Source organism: Phalacrocorax aristotelis, chromosome 3 (genome assembly GCF_949628215.1).
Source record: "Phalacrocorax aristotelis chromosome 3, bGulAri2.1, whole genome shotgun sequence".
NCBI classification, from domain to species: domain Eukaryota; kingdom Metazoa; phylum Chordata; class Aves; order Suliformes; family Phalacrocoracidae; genus Phalacrocorax; species Phalacrocorax aristotelis.
This window is the reverse complement of record NC_134278.1, coordinates 14,143,653-14,161,381: the sequence shown is the minus strand read 5'-3', so window position 1 is coordinate 14,161,381 and position 17,729 is coordinate 14,143,653. Positions and strand designations below refer to the sequence as shown.

General features: G+C 36.2%; 1 protein-coding gene across 1 annotated transcript in view; it reads right to left on the bottom strand.

Moving 5' to 3' along the window:
* Positions 1-17,729, bottom strand: part of NBAS (NBAS subunit of NRZ tethering complex) — a 188,265-nt gene that overhangs the window by 135,082 nt on the left and 35,454 nt on the right. Inside the window, exons 17-26 of the mRNA XM_075086782.1 lie at positions 17,125-17,276; positions 16,148-16,282; positions 15,798-15,876; positions 14,988-15,092; positions 14,558-14,694; positions 5,322-5,405; positions 4,494-4,647; positions 2,930-3,115; positions 1,733-1,906; positions 650-783 (exon numbers count right to left, since the gene is read on the bottom strand). Of these exons, the coding sequence (XP_074942883.1) occupies positions 650-783; positions 1,733-1,906; positions 2,930-3,115; positions 4,494-4,647; positions 5,322-5,405; positions 14,558-14,694; positions 14,988-15,092; positions 15,798-15,876; positions 16,148-16,282; positions 17,125-17,276 (1,340 nt within the window). The remainder of the gene's footprint in view (positions 1-649; positions 784-1,732; positions 1,907-2,929; positions 3,116-4,493; positions 4,648-5,321; positions 5,406-14,557; positions 14,695-14,987; positions 15,093-15,797; positions 15,877-16,147; positions 16,283-17,124; positions 17,277-17,729) is intronic.

Sequence of the window (17,729 nt, the reverse complement as noted above, 5' to 3'; positions counted from 1 at the left end):
CTTGATGAAAATCAAATATACATTTGCTTGAGGAGATTAAAACTGTTGGCTTCTGGCTGGAAGGACAGCTAAAATTGAAAAGGTCCTTCAGTCTCCCAAGAACAGAGCTTTTCCTTCTTCCTTACACTTTTCTTAGGCTCTCTCCTTCCTACATGTAAAAGATATTGGGAGAATAGTTTACATTTCCTCCTCATGCTTTCACTTTCTCAAGAATTACTTGTCCTTCATATAGGTCTTCCACACAGAGGCCTTTCTCACAGGGCCATAGTACTGCTTATAAACTAAGTGCAAGATGCCACTAACTGTAGCAAGACCAACAAGACCAGTAAGATAGCACTAACACTTGGTCTCAATTCACCAGGATATAGAAGTCTAAGAAACTAATGCACAAGCCTCAGTCTAGGCTGCTACTTTGAATTATGCTTTGTTGCATTATTCCGTGGAGTACATATACAGCACAAGCATATATATATATACACACACACAGAGAGCACAAGTGTACGTATGGCCACTGCAACTCAGATAGGAACAGAATATTGCAGTAACATCACCTACCCTTTAGTGCCTTACAGCTATTTTTAAAGCATTAATTCACAACTATATTTAACGTATCTAAAATATTTACAAATAACTAGCTGAAAATGTATACCCATATCCTCTTTGTGGAAGGCATTCCAAAATATCGTAACAGAGAGAGAGCTGGTCATCTCGTCCACAACTATAAATACATTCCAATGCCGTAATCATAAGCTGGTCTTGATCAGGAATAATTTTTTGCTGACACTAACAAGAAAAGAAAGCACATTATATTCAGAAGAAACTTAACTGTTGAATTAGAACCAGAAAACTAAAAATAAGATGTGCACTCCAAGTAAAAAAGTTGTCTTCAGTTGTAATTACAAGGTCTCTTGCCAACAACTTAAGTGAAGTACCTGTTGAAGTTACAACCTGAAACATAACTCGGCCACCATGCTACCCTTTTTGAATTTGAGAGGTGGAGAGGGTACAGGGCAGAGGAAGGCAACTGCTGCAAACATTTGGCAGATTTATTAAACATGTACCACAGTATCAACATATATAAAATAGCTGTGTTTTTCCTTCACTGGTTGGTTTCTGTCCATACACCCTGAATGTTCAATAGTATGGAAAAATGTACAAATGTGCTCTGGAATAATTATTTAAACTGTAGAAGCAGCATGAAATACTCACATGGAAGGTAACTTTAACCCTCACTCATTGAGCTCTTGGATCCATCCTAACAGCCCCCATTTTATTCTTTACATTCGTTGTGGAAAGGCAGAGGGGAGGGGGCAGGAAGAAATAACTTGAAATCTACTGCTAGTACATTTCTCAGCAAAAAAAATATTAGTGAGATCAAACTCTTTCATATCTATTTTTTAAAAAGTAAATATACAAGGAATTTACTTTAAAAAAGTCACCATAAAATTACTTCCAAGAAGAATCTTTACAATCATTTTTGTTCTACTAGGTCAAGATCATAATTCCATTAGTTTGACAATCGCATTAAGGAGAGTTCAGTTGCACCATAACACGCTATAATACTTTTAAATTACTGTTTTCTAAAACGTAACAAATCCTGGGTCCAAGAAGAAGGGGGAAAAAAAGAGAGACGATCTGATTCAGAAGATGAACTAACCCGATTTATGAATTCACCTGTTCAGGACAAAAATTTCTAAAGAAACCAGTAGAATCATCAGGGGTCTATACTTACAGCAGGTTTTGAATTCTGAAATATCTTCAGAGGCAGAGTCAGGTCTTCCTTTGCTAATGCTACTAAATATTCTTTAAAAAGTGAATTTGCAAGACCAGGAGACTGATTTTCACAGCGGTGAAGAAAAGGAATCATCCACTGATAAACATTCCTCACGTATTTTTCATCAGAGGACTGGAAAATGCGATGAGTTACAGAGAGGAAAAAAAAAGAATAAGTCCAGCTTCATTGTCCAAAACAAACAAGAAAACAAAAAACCAGAGCATATTTTGATCATTATAACTGCAACAGTATCTTCACCTATCACAAACAATAGCTGAAGCCTGACATTCACCACTGCTTCACAGATCACTACATCACGAAGCACGGAAACAATCCATCATCCCTCTGCTACCCAATGGCTTGGGAAAGCCAAGCAGTATGGGAGTAAAGCTCATTACATGAGGAAAGCCTAGCTGCTTTCAGAATGAGTGAAAGATCAGCTTACATTCACGTCAGAATAGCATTACTTTCAGTATGCCAAGTATGCCAGAATGTGAGAGAGGAAAACAAATGATGAGTATTTACATAAATCCTAGCAAAATTTTTAAAATTCTGAGGAGCTTCAAGTGCATGAGTGTTCTCCTCTGGTGCTTATTATTCTTCGACTGAATTTCAGAGCCCTGTTCAATCTCTAGGTGTTTTTCAACCTTTCCAAAAGGTCTTTTTCTATTCTGAAATTCCATGCACAGGCTGAACACAGAGAAGATGAAAAACACACATATGCTGCAGAGGCAAATATTAAGATTTTTTACCAATATATAAAGACACCAAAAAACATCCAAGGAAAACATTCCGTGTTATTGTATATGCAGAACCATCAACAGCTACACTGAAGATCCTTTAGAAAAGGTCAATGAAAAAGCAATTCACAGCTCTCAAAGACTGGATTTATTAACATATAGTACTGTGCCTAGGACAAAAACAGGTCTTTGAAAGAAGCTAGCCATCTTAACATTTTTAAAAACAAATAAAGAAAGTAAAAAACCCTACACAACTAAAAAGGAACTGTAATAGCTTTGAATTCTTGTTGAATTGAAGACTGATGTTAATCAGAAAAGTGTCAGTCACTAGCAGTATCTTTATATACATAGGATCTAGGTTAATGTGAATTACTGGAAAGCAAGGTATACTTACTGATTTGTTCAAAATACTTACGTTCTTCATCAACAGTCTCAGCTTTTCAATGTCTTTCATCTCTACAAGTTCCTTCAAAGTTAAGGTTCGATCACCATCAGTTTCATAAACTACTGTCTCAAGAGTGATCAGATTATCACAAAGCACCTGCAGACCAGGAATATTCCTCTCCATGCCAAGACGAACAAGGGACAGAGCACAGTCCACCTGAAAAATAATAAACCCCCCCCACTCTACAACTGTTTGCCAAAACACAACTTCAAGTCCAATCTGTACCCTGTTTGTGTATCTACTTTCTTTCCCTGTTCCTTTTGCTTAATAGGCAATTCTAAGTTCCTAGAAGTTTTTGTCTACTGTATATTCCTGTATATACATACACACACACATCCCGTATATATAAAATTCTTAATCTTACTAGATGATATCATTTTGACCCAGACACATCCTATTGACGCATGTAAATTAGGAGAATACTATTCCTTCTGGAGATCACACACATGCATGCAATACGAAGGATTGCTTTAAACTAATCAGTTAACTGACTGAAGTTATGCATTCCTCTGCATATAACGTGAATTTTCTAGCTGACCATGAATTAATAATTTTAATTGTTGCATTTTATTTCACAGAAGATGACAGCCTTTTTCCCTGGTGACTAAAAATACCTTTATACGAAAGATTCTGTGTCGATTTCAAAGAATGCAATATTGGCTGTACATATTCAGCGAGGGAGACTTAAGTCTGGAAGAGTAGAATGCAATTTCATTTATATGTTAGTAATTTAATTGACCCTTGCAAGTTGCTTTTTTTTCCCATACCTACTGGTGGGCTGTTAAGATCACAAGGAACTATGATTAAAGAGCCTTGGAGGACTGCAAACTTGAAGAATAAAAGAACTCGCCCATCAGAACTAACTCATAGTGATACTTCCACCCAATCTCCTTTTCATGCAGCTAAATTGGATTGAGAAGCAATAAAATACTGGAGCATGTCAGTGATGAGCTCTATTCTTACTTGCAATGCTTATCTTTACCACATAGAGCTTCAAACATTTCTAAAATATGAAGAAAATAAAGCAAAAATAGGCTGCATGGTTGTCCCACAGACACAGAATAAACTTGCCAGGAAGAAACCATGACAGTACTATATATTGGCATATGAGTGACACATGTGACTGCTACATATCAATATATATGGCACAGTATCATACAACAGACAATAAAACATGTTTCCTGATACCCTGTGCATGATATTCCCTCCCTCAGTTACAAACATCGAATGTAATGGTAAACATATTTCACGGACTACAGAAGTGCTACTGTCTGCTATGGTAAGCCACGTGAACGGGAACCTACTGGCTTCCTATTCACTCATATGGATCAATTATTTAGCTGAGTAAACTTTAGAGCAAGCATAAGTACACTGCAAAAGAAAAAGCAAATACTTCAAAAGCCATAATGAAGATTGAGACAGTGTATATTACTGATAGAAAAGCATCCTATCAATACACATTAAGACAGGATTCTGTTGAAGAAGGCTGATCAGCCCAAGTCAACCATCACCATTTCCTCACTGCTAGTCTCACCTGCATCGCGTATTTTTCAATTTCCTGTGCTCTACTCAAGTACCAATCTGTAACGAGATCTACCGAAAGGTCAGTAGTCCTGTACTTCATTAACTCAGGTTGCGTTTCATACAGAAATTCGCCTTCATCTTGTAAAGTTGGTTCAACAATCATCCTTTTTTTAAAAAAGGAAAAAAAAAAATAAGTGTATGTTTAAGTACAATTTGCCTGCATTTTTTTCACATCAGTCTTTTTCCTAAAACTTCTGGTTGTTCTGAATGAAAATGATACAATCAACGTACCATTACACCAATAATTTCATGAGACTCATGAATCACACTAATCACACTAAGTGTTAATCACACTAAGTGTTAATTTTTGTCAGCAAAGTAAGAGATTCCAGATATGAGATAGATCAAGAAAGGAAGAATCCTCTCTAATAGGCACAGGTATGCCTAATCTCCACTTGCCATCTGTTCCTCACACACTGAAAGGCAGTTTTGTGACCCATTATTGCTGCTATGATAATGTTATGGTTGACAAGTAACAGGGCAGAAGGGGGGAAAAAATAAAAATCAGGATTTCCAACAGTAACCTTCCCCCTGCTCACATGCATTTGTGAAAGTAACTCATCCCATAATCACACTGAACATGATGCTGTAACATGAACAAGTGTTTGCTCAGTCAGTCGCACCAAGAAAGCTGAAAACAGAAGTTAGTGTGCACAAAAATAAGTAGCGAGTCTTATTGGGTATTTCCCACATTTTAAGAATTAGTAAGTAAATTCGTTATCTGAAATGTACATAAATACAGAAAAAAAACCACTTTTTACTTTTTCTCTACACTTACCTGCATTCTGCTTTTTCACACCAGTCGTCTTCACGATGTTTCTGCTCATTCCAGGGAAGAATTTTCAATGTCCCCTGCTTGTAACTGGTATAACAGAAAAGGGAAACTTTACACAATTTTTCTTCTTAAATTGAGATGACCAGTTAATAGACTACAAAACAGCCACAGGTACTTCAGGGAATTCATAAGCAGCATGTAATTCAGTTACAGTATTATTTAAGATTTATCACTTCTTAATGCAGCCTAATGCACAAGTGCGATTTTGCCTGTATATCCGTACACATATCCTACCTACACCATTAGAGATCCACTAAAAAAAGTAATAAATTGATTTTCTTACTGATTGTACCTTTAAAAAAAAGGAAAAACCCACTGCATGCTTTAAGAATTTCTGCTGTTTCACAGTAAGCATTCTGACTTCGTATGATGTCACAGAGGACTGAAACGAGCAAAGACCTATGATCTTAAGCTTCAAATATAATTCTTCAAATTTTAGCACAAATCCTTGTACTGAACTGAAGCTAGATATGCCCTGCCGTACTGATGATCTTAAGTTTAATGTGGTTTTGTCACTACAAACTTTCACAGTGAAAAATTCTCTAAATATTGAAGTTGAATCAAACTGCATTTTAAACAGATTTTATTTTTAAGAACACCACAATGATTACTTACAGCTTGCTGTTGTAGGCTAGTTGTTTGAGCAGCATAAAACCTGAGAAAACCAGGTCAAACTATGCAGAACATAAACTAAAGGGGAATTGAGCATACTAGAGCAATAAGCTATTTTAAATCTCATTGATTTTCTCCTGACCCTGATAATAAACAGCAATAGCAATACTACATGGACAATCCCTATCTATAAATTAACAACTGACACAATCTTCTCATCCCATGAAGAGAAGCACTGTAACTGAATAGCTTAAAAAGAAACACAATTCCAACAAACAAATCAATTTCATGATGTAGTAAGAGTCAAAACAACAAACTAAAATAAATAAATCAGTAACTCCACCGCATTTAGCAACAGTCATTAAGCACATTTAACAAAGCAAGGCACATCCACAGTGACTGCCCTGCCCTGTACACACATGTTTCTCCCAGGAGGTCAGCCACCCTTTCTTTCCCTCCTCTATGCACTAACAATAATACCCTATGTTTTATCCATAGTAATTCCAACCCTCCAAATGAAACATGCAGTACAAATCCAGCAATAAATTGGCAGAGACAGATTTGCAGCCTATAAAAGTCAAAAGGAAGGAGAGGAAAAGATGGAAAACTAATTCATGTGTCTCAGCTATAGTAACATCTGCATTCAATTCCAGTTCAGTGGGACAAAATGCTCCACAATTATCTCTATAACTAGGCACGATGTAGCAACATCACTGAAAAATAATTCATGAAGAAAACTCCAAATTAACATTTATGGTATAAGAACCAGGAATAAAGTCACTTTCTGGTTTTGTAAAGATTCATCATCAGCCCCTGCATTCTGGGGATTGGGGGGGGGGGGGGGGGGGGCAGGGAGGTGGTGTTGTTTGTTTAAGTCTCAGATAACATAATTTATCAACTAATTTTAAATATTGATATTTAAAGCTGGGTTCGTAAACTAAAATAAAAAGGTCGTATTTCAAATGTCATACATGAGAATGTTGTTATGGAAGGCCCAGTTTGTAGTGAAAATGCTCTCTTCATCAGTTGAAACGTCAAATAACAGAAAAGCCAAAGTGTGATTAACACTCCCAAAATATAAAATCAAGAGAGTAACAACACATCTTTATGTTAGAATCAATAATGCTCTCCTCCTCTATGTTCTATTAAACATAAAAGAAAACTGGAGAAAATTATATTGCCCAAGACAATTCCTTTTCATGGTAAAATGTTTCTATTCTCTTCCCAGTAGGCTTAAGATGACATTTCAGAGCAGATTTGTTGGTTGGTTTGTTTGGGTTTTGTTGTGTTTGGGAAGGGTATTTTTTTGTTTTCTCCTGTTAAAAAGAAAAAAAACAAAAGCTTTGGGGGTTTTTCTAAAAATACTTGGAAGTAGAGGAACTTTGTATTTTCTTTTCTTCTAAATCATGCCTCATTGTCTGAAAATAATAATGTTACAAACACTAATTCTGCATTTGAAAGCATGTGTGTTGCATACTGTAGTAGTTATGAACATAACATATTTAAGTAAGACACCAGGTATTGATCTATAAGAGGTGAGAAAAGATATTGAACTATAAAATAAAGCAGTGTTTCCATCAAATGGCTTTGTTATCTACTCAAAAAATTTGAGGAATGTGCTTAATTCCAATTTCGTAACATTTATTGTTAAAATTATCTCATATTTATGTTTTGTGATAAGAAGAATATAAAATCCTGACCCTTCAGATACTCTTTTCCTCCTGCTGACACTTGTATGCTTACCAGAATGTATGTTTTCCTTATTTTACTGGAGGTAGGCTGTAAATTATTTTAGGCTTCACATTCAGATTTGCACTTCCATAATCTAACCACACACAGATATGGAGGCATTAGAAGTAAGCTACATATAATACATATAGCTGTATATAATCCAGGATCTGCAAGGAAATTTTTAGAAAATATTCTTTTTTAATTTAATCCAGAAAGTCATTTGACCAAAGTCTGTATCTTCTCAGCAGCAATGGGGAAATCAATGCCAGTCTCTCTTGCTCTGAAACCTTACGGCTCTGAAACACTTTTATCATGTCAAAATTATTATATTTCATTCTCAGTTATAGAATAAGAAATGCATCCCAGCTATGTAGTCTTAAACAGCTGTGATATGTATTGCATTTTTCATACTGCATGAAAACATTATTTTCTACCGCTATAGTAGTTTAGTAGTGAATTAGGAAATGCAACTATATAACCGATTACATGTATTTTTAGGCTTCCAATTATTCAATATAGTATGTGATACAAATGTGGCGGGCAGAGAGAGAAGCTCTTCATTTTCCAGGAGTATCCACAGGACACATGACAAACTCATCAAGACTGAAGTACAGCTGGTGCTTAAAACAGAGTGCCAAAAACACCACACATTTTGGGAAAACTGATCCGCACAAACTAGTGGAAAAGGTATCCCAGTTGCTTCTGGCTGCCACAGTTACCTACCCATCAGGATTCCCACTGTGCACATTGCAATGACAGGTCTTTTGAAGCAACTCTGCCACCAGAGGAGAAAAGTTGTATCTGATTTCACATAAACAAAACAAGCTATGTTTTAATGACATGGTTAACCTTTAATAGAATTTGTGGAGAGGGGAACTTTTTTCTTCTCCTAAAACAACCTAGACTGAATAATCTAAATATCAGAAAAGTCAACCAACACTACACAACCACAGTTTAGAAACTTGCTGGGTTTTTTTCTTGATGTATACAATTAAAATTGTGAGGCAACAGCTTTCACAAAATCAAAATCGGCTATTTTAAAAGACACAGCTGAGCTCCAACTAAGATCAAAGCTGTCACTATATAGTGAAAACAATCCTTCAGAACTGTACATTTATGAAGCATAATGAATGTTCATGAAAGAAATTTTGTTCTAAACCCTCTAAAAAGACAACAAGCTAACAAGACAACAGCAGCAATACACTTTCATGAGAAGTCTGGGGAAGGCAAGCCAAGGTACAGTTCAGGACTAGGCAGGCAAAAAACACACATGGTAGATGAAGACAGGACAAGTCAGGTTTGAACAAACCACAAATATAAAGAAAATCCTGTTAATGCAGTGTGGATAAACAGCACAGGCATACACAGTTCGGCGTACGTCACTAGAAGAAGGACATTGAGGTGCTGGAGCATGTCCAGAGAAGGGCAACAAAGTCGGTGAAGGGTCTAGAGAACAAGTCTTATGAAGAGCGGCTGAGGGAGCTGTGGTGGTTTAGTCTGGAGAAGAGGAGGCTGAGAGGAGACCTTATCGCTCTCTACAACTACCTGAAAGGAGGTTGTAGCGAGGTGGGGGTTGGACTCTTCTCCCTAGTAACAAGCGATAGGATGAGAGGAAATGGCCTCAAGCTGCACCAGGGGAAGTTTAGGTTAGATATTAAGAAAAACTTCTTCACCGAAAGGGTTGTCAGGCATTGGAAGAGGCTGCCCAGGGATGTGGTTGAGTCTCCATCCCTGGAAGTATTTAAAAGAAGGGTAGACGTGGTGCTCGAGGATATGGTTTAGTGGTGGACTTGGCAGTAATAGGTTAGTGGTTGGACTCAATCTTAAGGGGTTTTTCCAACTTTAATGATTCTATGATTCTAAGTGCATATAAAACTTATTCCCTTCTTATCTCACTGTAGCATTATACAGATGAATTCAAACAAAGAAAAAGAACTGAATACAGGATTAATTCCTTTAACATGAACTACATTAAAAACAGTAGTTCAGTTTCAGAAGGGACAAAAAACTAATACACAAAAATGAAGACTGCACATTAGACAGTTCTGCAGATGTTCAGTCATCAAACCTTTTACATACATATACTAAGAAGAGAAGAGATGAAGCTGTAAGGGCTTTATGGAAACTGCAGTGCCACAGGCAATAACTAAAAACCTAGTTCAGGAGAAGATACTATGAAAAAAGTTAACTGCTTATGAATCTCTTACTTTAATTGTGTAGTATTTATCTATTCATAGATGAGAGTCTACTATGTGGAAATTTTCAGGTTTTAAAAGCTTCACGAAGTTTTTAGAAGGTATTTCCACTCCCACCCCAGATCATCAGGTAAATCGAGTTCATCTGCAGCCCTCCAGTCAAAATTCACTTTAAGCCACAACCAAAATCCAGTATTTGAGAAAGTTCAGGAGTGAAAAAGCAGAAACACATTAGAAGTTGCTACATTAGAGGGAAGATTTTTTACTACTAGTGTAATGCGCAACTTATGGCTGTTGAGGGAACATCTGAATTTTCAAACTTCTGTGAATTTAAAAGGTGAGCTGTAATGTTGCAATACAGCAGTTAAATGTAGTAAAAGGATAAGAAAATTAAAAGAAAAAAAGACTTACGTATTTATAATGGTAGTAAGGTATTATTCTCCTCTGAGATCACCTTTAAAAACCTGAGGGCAACCATCTTAAGTATAGACTAAGAATGCTAGCTGTACCTATTAAAATGGAGATTAGAAAGAGATATCATCTCCTTTTAAGACCTAAACTTTTACCACCTTCACTCTAGTTGTCTTAACAGATTAAGTCTGTGCATCTGACGGATCTTTGAGAAGGAGCATGAATCCCAATGAGTAAGAGACAGCAGAGATTCAGGAGCCATCACTGTAAAAGAAGCTGAGAAATAAAACGAAGAAGTAGAAAAACATTACAATCACAATTCTGCAAAAAGATATTACTGAGTAATGTTAGTCTATCACAATACCAATTTGAAGCTGACAGGCATGTAGAGCCACCGATGCATCTCAGCATCTCAGATTCCTTCTCAACTCCGGGAGCTGCTGAGCTTACATAACTTGCAGGTCTTTTCAAGAGTCTCATGAATACAGAAATCCTCTGCTCAGACATTATAAGCCTTCTCCTGAACAGTTCTTAGAGTGACCCCTAAAGATATGAAGCTACAAAACACATATCAAAAACAAGAAACAAAAGGACATCTACCACTTGAGACTTTTTACAAGCAGATACAGGAAATAAAAGGTGTATCTGTTTCCTAACAACCTGGCCCAGAAGACAGAGAAAAAAAATTAAGTTGTTCTACCTTCTTTACCCCATTTGTTTTGCCAACTCTTCCTTGACTGATGGGACCTTAAAATTTGTGATGCCAGCCTCTAAATACCGTCCTACTGTAAATGACATGTGCCAGTACCACCAAAAACAACTGCTTTATGCCTATGGAATGCACTAGCAAAACAAGCATTTCTTTCACCAGGTACTTAAGAGTTTACTATCTGCAGCTGAACTGGAGGCTCCAGACAGAAGGAAAAAGCAGTTAAAAGGAAACATTTACAAAAAAAATTTTCTCTTAGGTAATGAAATTCTTCAGGTATAGCACCTCTATATGCATTCATATTGGTTGAGGTGTATAGCAAGGAATTGTGTTTCAATGCTTTTTGCCTTGGCAATAGCTACAGGTGCCTATTTGTCCCACCTCACCCATTCCATGCACAAACAAGGCAGCAGCTGCTATACAATCTCAAGTTTTTCCTCAGCCAGATTCCCCTATAGATGGAGGAACTAACTAACAGAACATAGAGCAATGTGATGAATTTCCATAAGGATAGGTGTCACCTCACAGAGCTCCAGCTGGGAACCAATCCTCTTATCATTTTAAGTGATCCAGACACAATATAGACAATTCCCAGCAGTACTTCATCCTACACATTCACAGGGCCATATATGAAGGCCCAGAAGACAAACTACAATATTTTTTTCCTCCACCAAAATTTTTTCTGCCTCCAGAGCTGCACACTGCTCAGCAAGCGGTCTGAGCTGCAGGAGGCCGAGCAGCAAACAGTATCAGCAAGGTGTGACCAAGGCACTCTTTAAGCAAGGCCACCGGGGCAGGCTGCACTCTTAACATGAGCACTATCGTGCAGTCGGTCCACACGAGTGGTCTCATCACATGCACCACAGCAAGCAATGACCCTACTGGAATCTCCTGGTACAGACAATTACAGCGTCAAGTTTTCAGAAAAAACAGTGAGCTAAAAGAAAGCACAGACATATCTTTTTTTGCAGCTGAAAATAAAAAATCCTTCTGATATCCAGCATACACCCAATTTCATAACTGCATCAGCATGAAATTTAAAAAGGAAAACCAGACTAAGCCATTTCCTTACTGAGAATCCTTTATAAGATTTGTCTAGGGTAAAAGTTCATGAGGACAGATTGAATCATTCTCACCTCATATCCCAAGACCACTGTAATTAGAAGCTGCATAAGCTGAAGAGACACTAAGTCGTACTGCTACAGACATTTTTTCTACTAGTTAAAATACTGGGGTTTATATTTTTGCAATGTTTTCCTTTGGTTCAGAAGTTTATTAATTACAGTAAGTACTTGCAACTTTTGAATATTACATGGAAATGAAGTAGTTGTGTAAGCTGTATCATAACCTTGTTTAATTATTTCATTTAAGGCACATTATGTATACATACTGTGTTCTATAGCGAAGAACATTAGATAGCACGTTCCTTCAAACTGGATTTCATAACAACTATGTGTCTACAGAATGCCAGTAATTCTATTCATACTAATAACCCATTTAAAAAATAAATGCTAGAACAAAAAGGCCCAATAAATTAACTTCAAATTACAAAGAACGTCAATTCTCTTTGATTCACATGAAACAAGAATTGCCAGAAGCTGAAGCTATTTGGACTGGGGGGAAAGACTCATCCCATTTAAAATACAAAAAAAAAAAAAAAAAAAAAAAAAACCACCACCACAAACAGAAAAACCCACCAAACCACCAAAACTTTTTAATGTTACTTGTGCAACTTAAATCTATTTCATTATTCTACTATTCACATTAATAGATATTTTCATCAATACATATTTAATTCCATTACATTCATAAAATAGTTTTAGGGAGTGTACTTAGCGAGTAATCAGTCTTATAACAGGGTAACAGTTTTAGAAAAAGGTTAGACCAAATACAGTATATTTTTAGAAGTATATGGGATTTGTCTATATAGTGTTTGCTCTCATCCCGATTTTGAAGTTGTCCAAAGAGAAACATTTCAAAGACATAGTGCATTATCTGTTCTGCAACCTGATTAAAAAAAAAAAGTGTGAACCTGCACACACCTGATCCTAGCACTGAAAGCTCTGCCTGCCATGGGAATAAAGGTTCAAACTATATACTTTCATCTTTCCACAGCAGGCAAAACTTAAGTTCTTAACCCATAACTTCACAACCTTACTACTTAATCACTGGTGGAATGTTTTATTTTAAATGTCATTTTGCCTCTTGGCACATAAAGTCAGTTTCTTAAAAAAAAAAAAACCACACACACAAAACCAAGAACAACCAACCCTTCAGAAAGAAGGGGAACCTGATTATGAACAAAACCAGGATATCATAATCACACATAAGACGACCCTACTTTACTTCGTCTCATATTTTAAATCTTATCAAAACAAAAGAGGAAATTTGGAATATATTTTACCAAGTTTATAAACAGTGCAATAATTTCTCTTCATGGTCCTATTACCTTCAAGAAAAGGTTAAAACAAGTGTTTTCGCACCATAACTAAATAACTAAATGTTTTCCTAATACTACCAACACAGGAAAAGGGGCACTGTAAGTATTAGATTATAATGAAATAAAGACTAACTTCTGCTAAGTGCTAAGTATCATAAGCTAGGAAGAGTGTCAGGGGAATAACTTGATGAATTAAAATACCTCTTCTACATGGAGAATTATCCAAGTGGGACTGTTAAAATTTTGACATTAAAAACTTAACTATAATGCTGGAAGACTACAAAAAATTTTATTAGCTACTCCAAAAATTATCCCTCTGAAGTAAGGCTTCAAAGTCCTATTGTAAAATAATAAATAATTAAATATCCCCAATTCTTTATGGGCCCTGAACAACCTGCTTCAAAACTAATTTCATAATTGAAGTGTTAGAAAGAAACACTCTAGAATAAAAAAAAATTCTTTTAATTAATACACAGAACTTTATTATGATGTTCAAGGAAGACTCTCTTACGAAAAGGTGTATGAAATTGGCAGTAAACTAACATTTTATGCTGAAATGGAAGAGTAGGAAAGTTCGGATTTAAAGCTTTTCATAATGCTACCTTAGCAAGCTGCAAAGAATCAGTAACAAGAAGAATAATGATTTTGAAGTTACTGACTGCTTAAGAGTTAAATTACATTTCAAAACAAATCAAGAAAAATATAATTGCTTCTAGGGAGCTAAACACTTGTATTATTAATTTCCTAACACTGGCTGTTATTACAAACCAATTACAGACTTGTAATTACACCTGTGAAAATCTGGAAAGTTTCAGGTCAGAAAAGGCTTCTCCTCTTACATGTAATGGAGGCAAGAACATTTAAAGTCCCTACTTTCCTGATAATAACCAAAAGAGACCAAAAAGCTTCCATGAATGGCACAAAGTAAAGCAGAAAATGAAGACTGCTCAACATAAAGACAAAGCTGCTCTCTCAATTTCAGGTAATAACCAACAGCAGATTGCCATATATGGAAACTAATTTAAGTATTGACCTAAAATCTTCTTTTTTATTAGTTAATATCCAATTGATGCATTCTTACCAAGCTTCAGGCAACAAGAAAGAATATTCATGTGGTGAAGTAGTCTCTGGAAAATTGGAGAGAATTGCTTGTCTGTGTGGAAGTAAAGCTGATCCATGAAAAGTGAACAAAATTTCCAGGGCTCTGACGTTGCTTTCCTAAAGAACAAAACATTAAGTTGCAGAACTAGGTTAAGACTGATTGAAGCTGAAGATGAGCAAAAAATGTAAGCTCAGGTCATGCAATAAACATGTAATTTTAAAATTTTGTTTAGCAATAAAGAAAATTCTCAGGGTCGCTGTGTTTATTTATTTACAATCAAACAAATACATCCCCTGCCTCTTAAGTTTCCATTGAGATTCAACTAAGTTCAAAGGGGCGAAAAAATGCACTGAAGTGAAAACAGCAATACCAAAACAAAATTACATTCTAGCAAAATAAATATTAATACCCGGGCATAAGTTCTTGCCGACAGTACAATATTCTGATTTCTGAACTTCTTGAAGAATTCACCATCATAGAGCTGTTCAGCTGCATGAGGCCCTCCAAGGATTTCCTTTAAAACAGAAAGAAAACCCAAAACTTACAAAAATATGTTTTTTATGCAAGATTGACAATAGCATCAAAAGCCTAACATGTTTCTTTATCTTAGGATGAGTAAGTATGAGATATATGTGGAAAAGCATGCTGCTGTTTATTTGTTTCAGTATAAAAAACACAGACGCATTTTTGATTGATAAGCTAAGACAACTCTCTGCCTTCTTTTAATTAGGGTTTATACAACATTGAGCCATGTAAAGTTAAAGGTAAAAACTAAGCAAAATACAGTTTGACATGACATGCCAAAAACTGTACTCCATGACCTTACAGAAGTCAAACAGGTTCGTTAGAGAATCTGAATAGAACTTGCTAATTAGACTGACAGATGGAAATAATAGTAATCCTGAATAAACTCCACATCCCATGTTGTTGCATAACTTAATTCCCTGTGGACACAGTATGTGCAAAGCAGGCTTTTGCCCAACTATACCTCTTAAACAGTAGAAGCCAGCCATTTGCAACAGTGAAGTAGGAGAAACACGGCAGCTAGAACAGAAAACAGCTTACATTTCTCAAGTGAGAAACTGTAGCTTTTCAAGACTACAAACATTAATGCTACTATATACATATAAAAAATTGTGATGTTGTGATGAAAAGCTTACAGGAATACCTATGGAACGAGAACTTAAAAGAACTGTAGCCAATTACCAAGTGTCCTCACCTCATAGGTTTCAAGGCGATCAAGGTAAGTTAACAGCTTCAGCCTGCTACGGCAGAGTTCTTTTTGTTCCAGTGTCAGCCTGTGTTCAAAACAGGAATTTTCATGCTTGCAACTGATGTTGTACATCATGTGCATATGAAGACAACAGTTACACATTTTAATGACTTTGTGCACTGGAATATATCAAGATATTAAGAAAACTGAGAACTTTGACACAATATAACATCAATTAAAATTTAAACCACTTTCCTATTTGGAATAACATACACAAGAGTAGTTCCGTTCTTGCAACTGTGTAGTTATAATAAACCTGTAATTCTGAATAAAACATGGCCTAACATTTCATTTACTTTGAGAATTTTACTGATAATAGCAGTTCTTGACGCTTCTTGGCCTCTTTTTCCTTTCTAGTATCCATTTCTTCATCTGGTGACAAAAAGTCTTCATAGGGAATTTCAATGTCCACCTCTCCCGGTAAGATAAATCTGGAAGACACCACCACCACGATCAATGTTGAGAAAAAACAACAACAAAAAGATATGACAAACTAATTTTGAATAAACGTACTAACGCAGGTTTCTGTTTATGTCTTGACTAAAAATTTAAACTGTAACAGAAAATTATAATACTGAGTTTTGCTGACACTCATGACAAGCCAAGAAGCAGCAGCATCTCGTTTCCACCTCCTCCCTCAAACAAACAAAAAACCAAACCACCAACCACACAGCTATGATGATTGATAAAAGTTTCTAAATTCCACGGGTAGCACTGGGATTGGCAGAAGCTCTACAGCATACAATGGTAACAGATGAAGATGCATGAGGAAGAACAGCCTCTTCTATTTCTACCACCAGGACCTGACTACTGAAGAGAATCGTCTCTGCATGCATTACCCCACCGACCCACTGCATTTTGTTTTGTCCCCACTTGAACAACAGAAGATAATTACAACAATTAAGACACACAACAGAACACATTTATAGGGGTAGCTACAGCTTCCAGAAGATGCAAAAGAAACAGATTCTCACAGAAAAATAGTAACATCAGAAGTTCTCTATGATGAAGAAAATAAAGGGCATCCAGAGAAGAGGGAAAATGCAGTAAAAAAACAGAGATTTTACCTTTCTAAAAGGTAAAGTGAGAATAGGTACCTTGTGAACATCTTTAGACTAGTTAGATTCAAAGCATTACCTTTCTTTATGTCCTGCAAAAGCATCTTAACATTTTCATTAGTCGTCAATTTAAAAAAAGATACCAAATTATCAGAAAAGACTCCATACACGATTCTTCACAAAGAAAACAACAACAAAAAAAACTCTTCCCAAACCTGCCACCATCTTCTCCTTTTCCTATGGCCACAAGAGCCTCCAAGTCTGTGCCTTTCAAGCCATACTGAAGGAGCTTCTTAGCAGCATCCACATTGTCTGGAACTCTTTCCAAGCACTCGTGAAGAACCCACGCACGCTTCTTAATTTTGCTCTGTCCAAGACCAAGAGCGTAGACACAATGTTATCTGCTTCAATTCAAAGCAATGAAGCTAGATGTTAAAAAAAAAAAAAAAGTATCTTCTAATGTGTTTCTTCCACCTAAGTAAATGTCAAGGTAACCTGATGACTGACTACATGAACCAGCAAAAAAAAAAAAAAGAAGTGAGAGTGCAAAAACGATAATTCCCTCAGAGTACGTATGGCAGAAAAGGGCACAGAAATATCAAATGATTTAGCAGAACTTTCACAACAACTGAAACAGAAGTTATTTGTATTCCCTAATTAGTATCACTTCTCCTTACACTAAATAAAATGTGATGTTTTAGGGCTAAAATGCTCTTGTTATAAACCAAGTGTATCCCCACAATAGCACTAGACTCATTTTCAGTATCAACCTCTTCACATACCAATAGGATTCCATGACAGGAAGGACACACCTTACCAT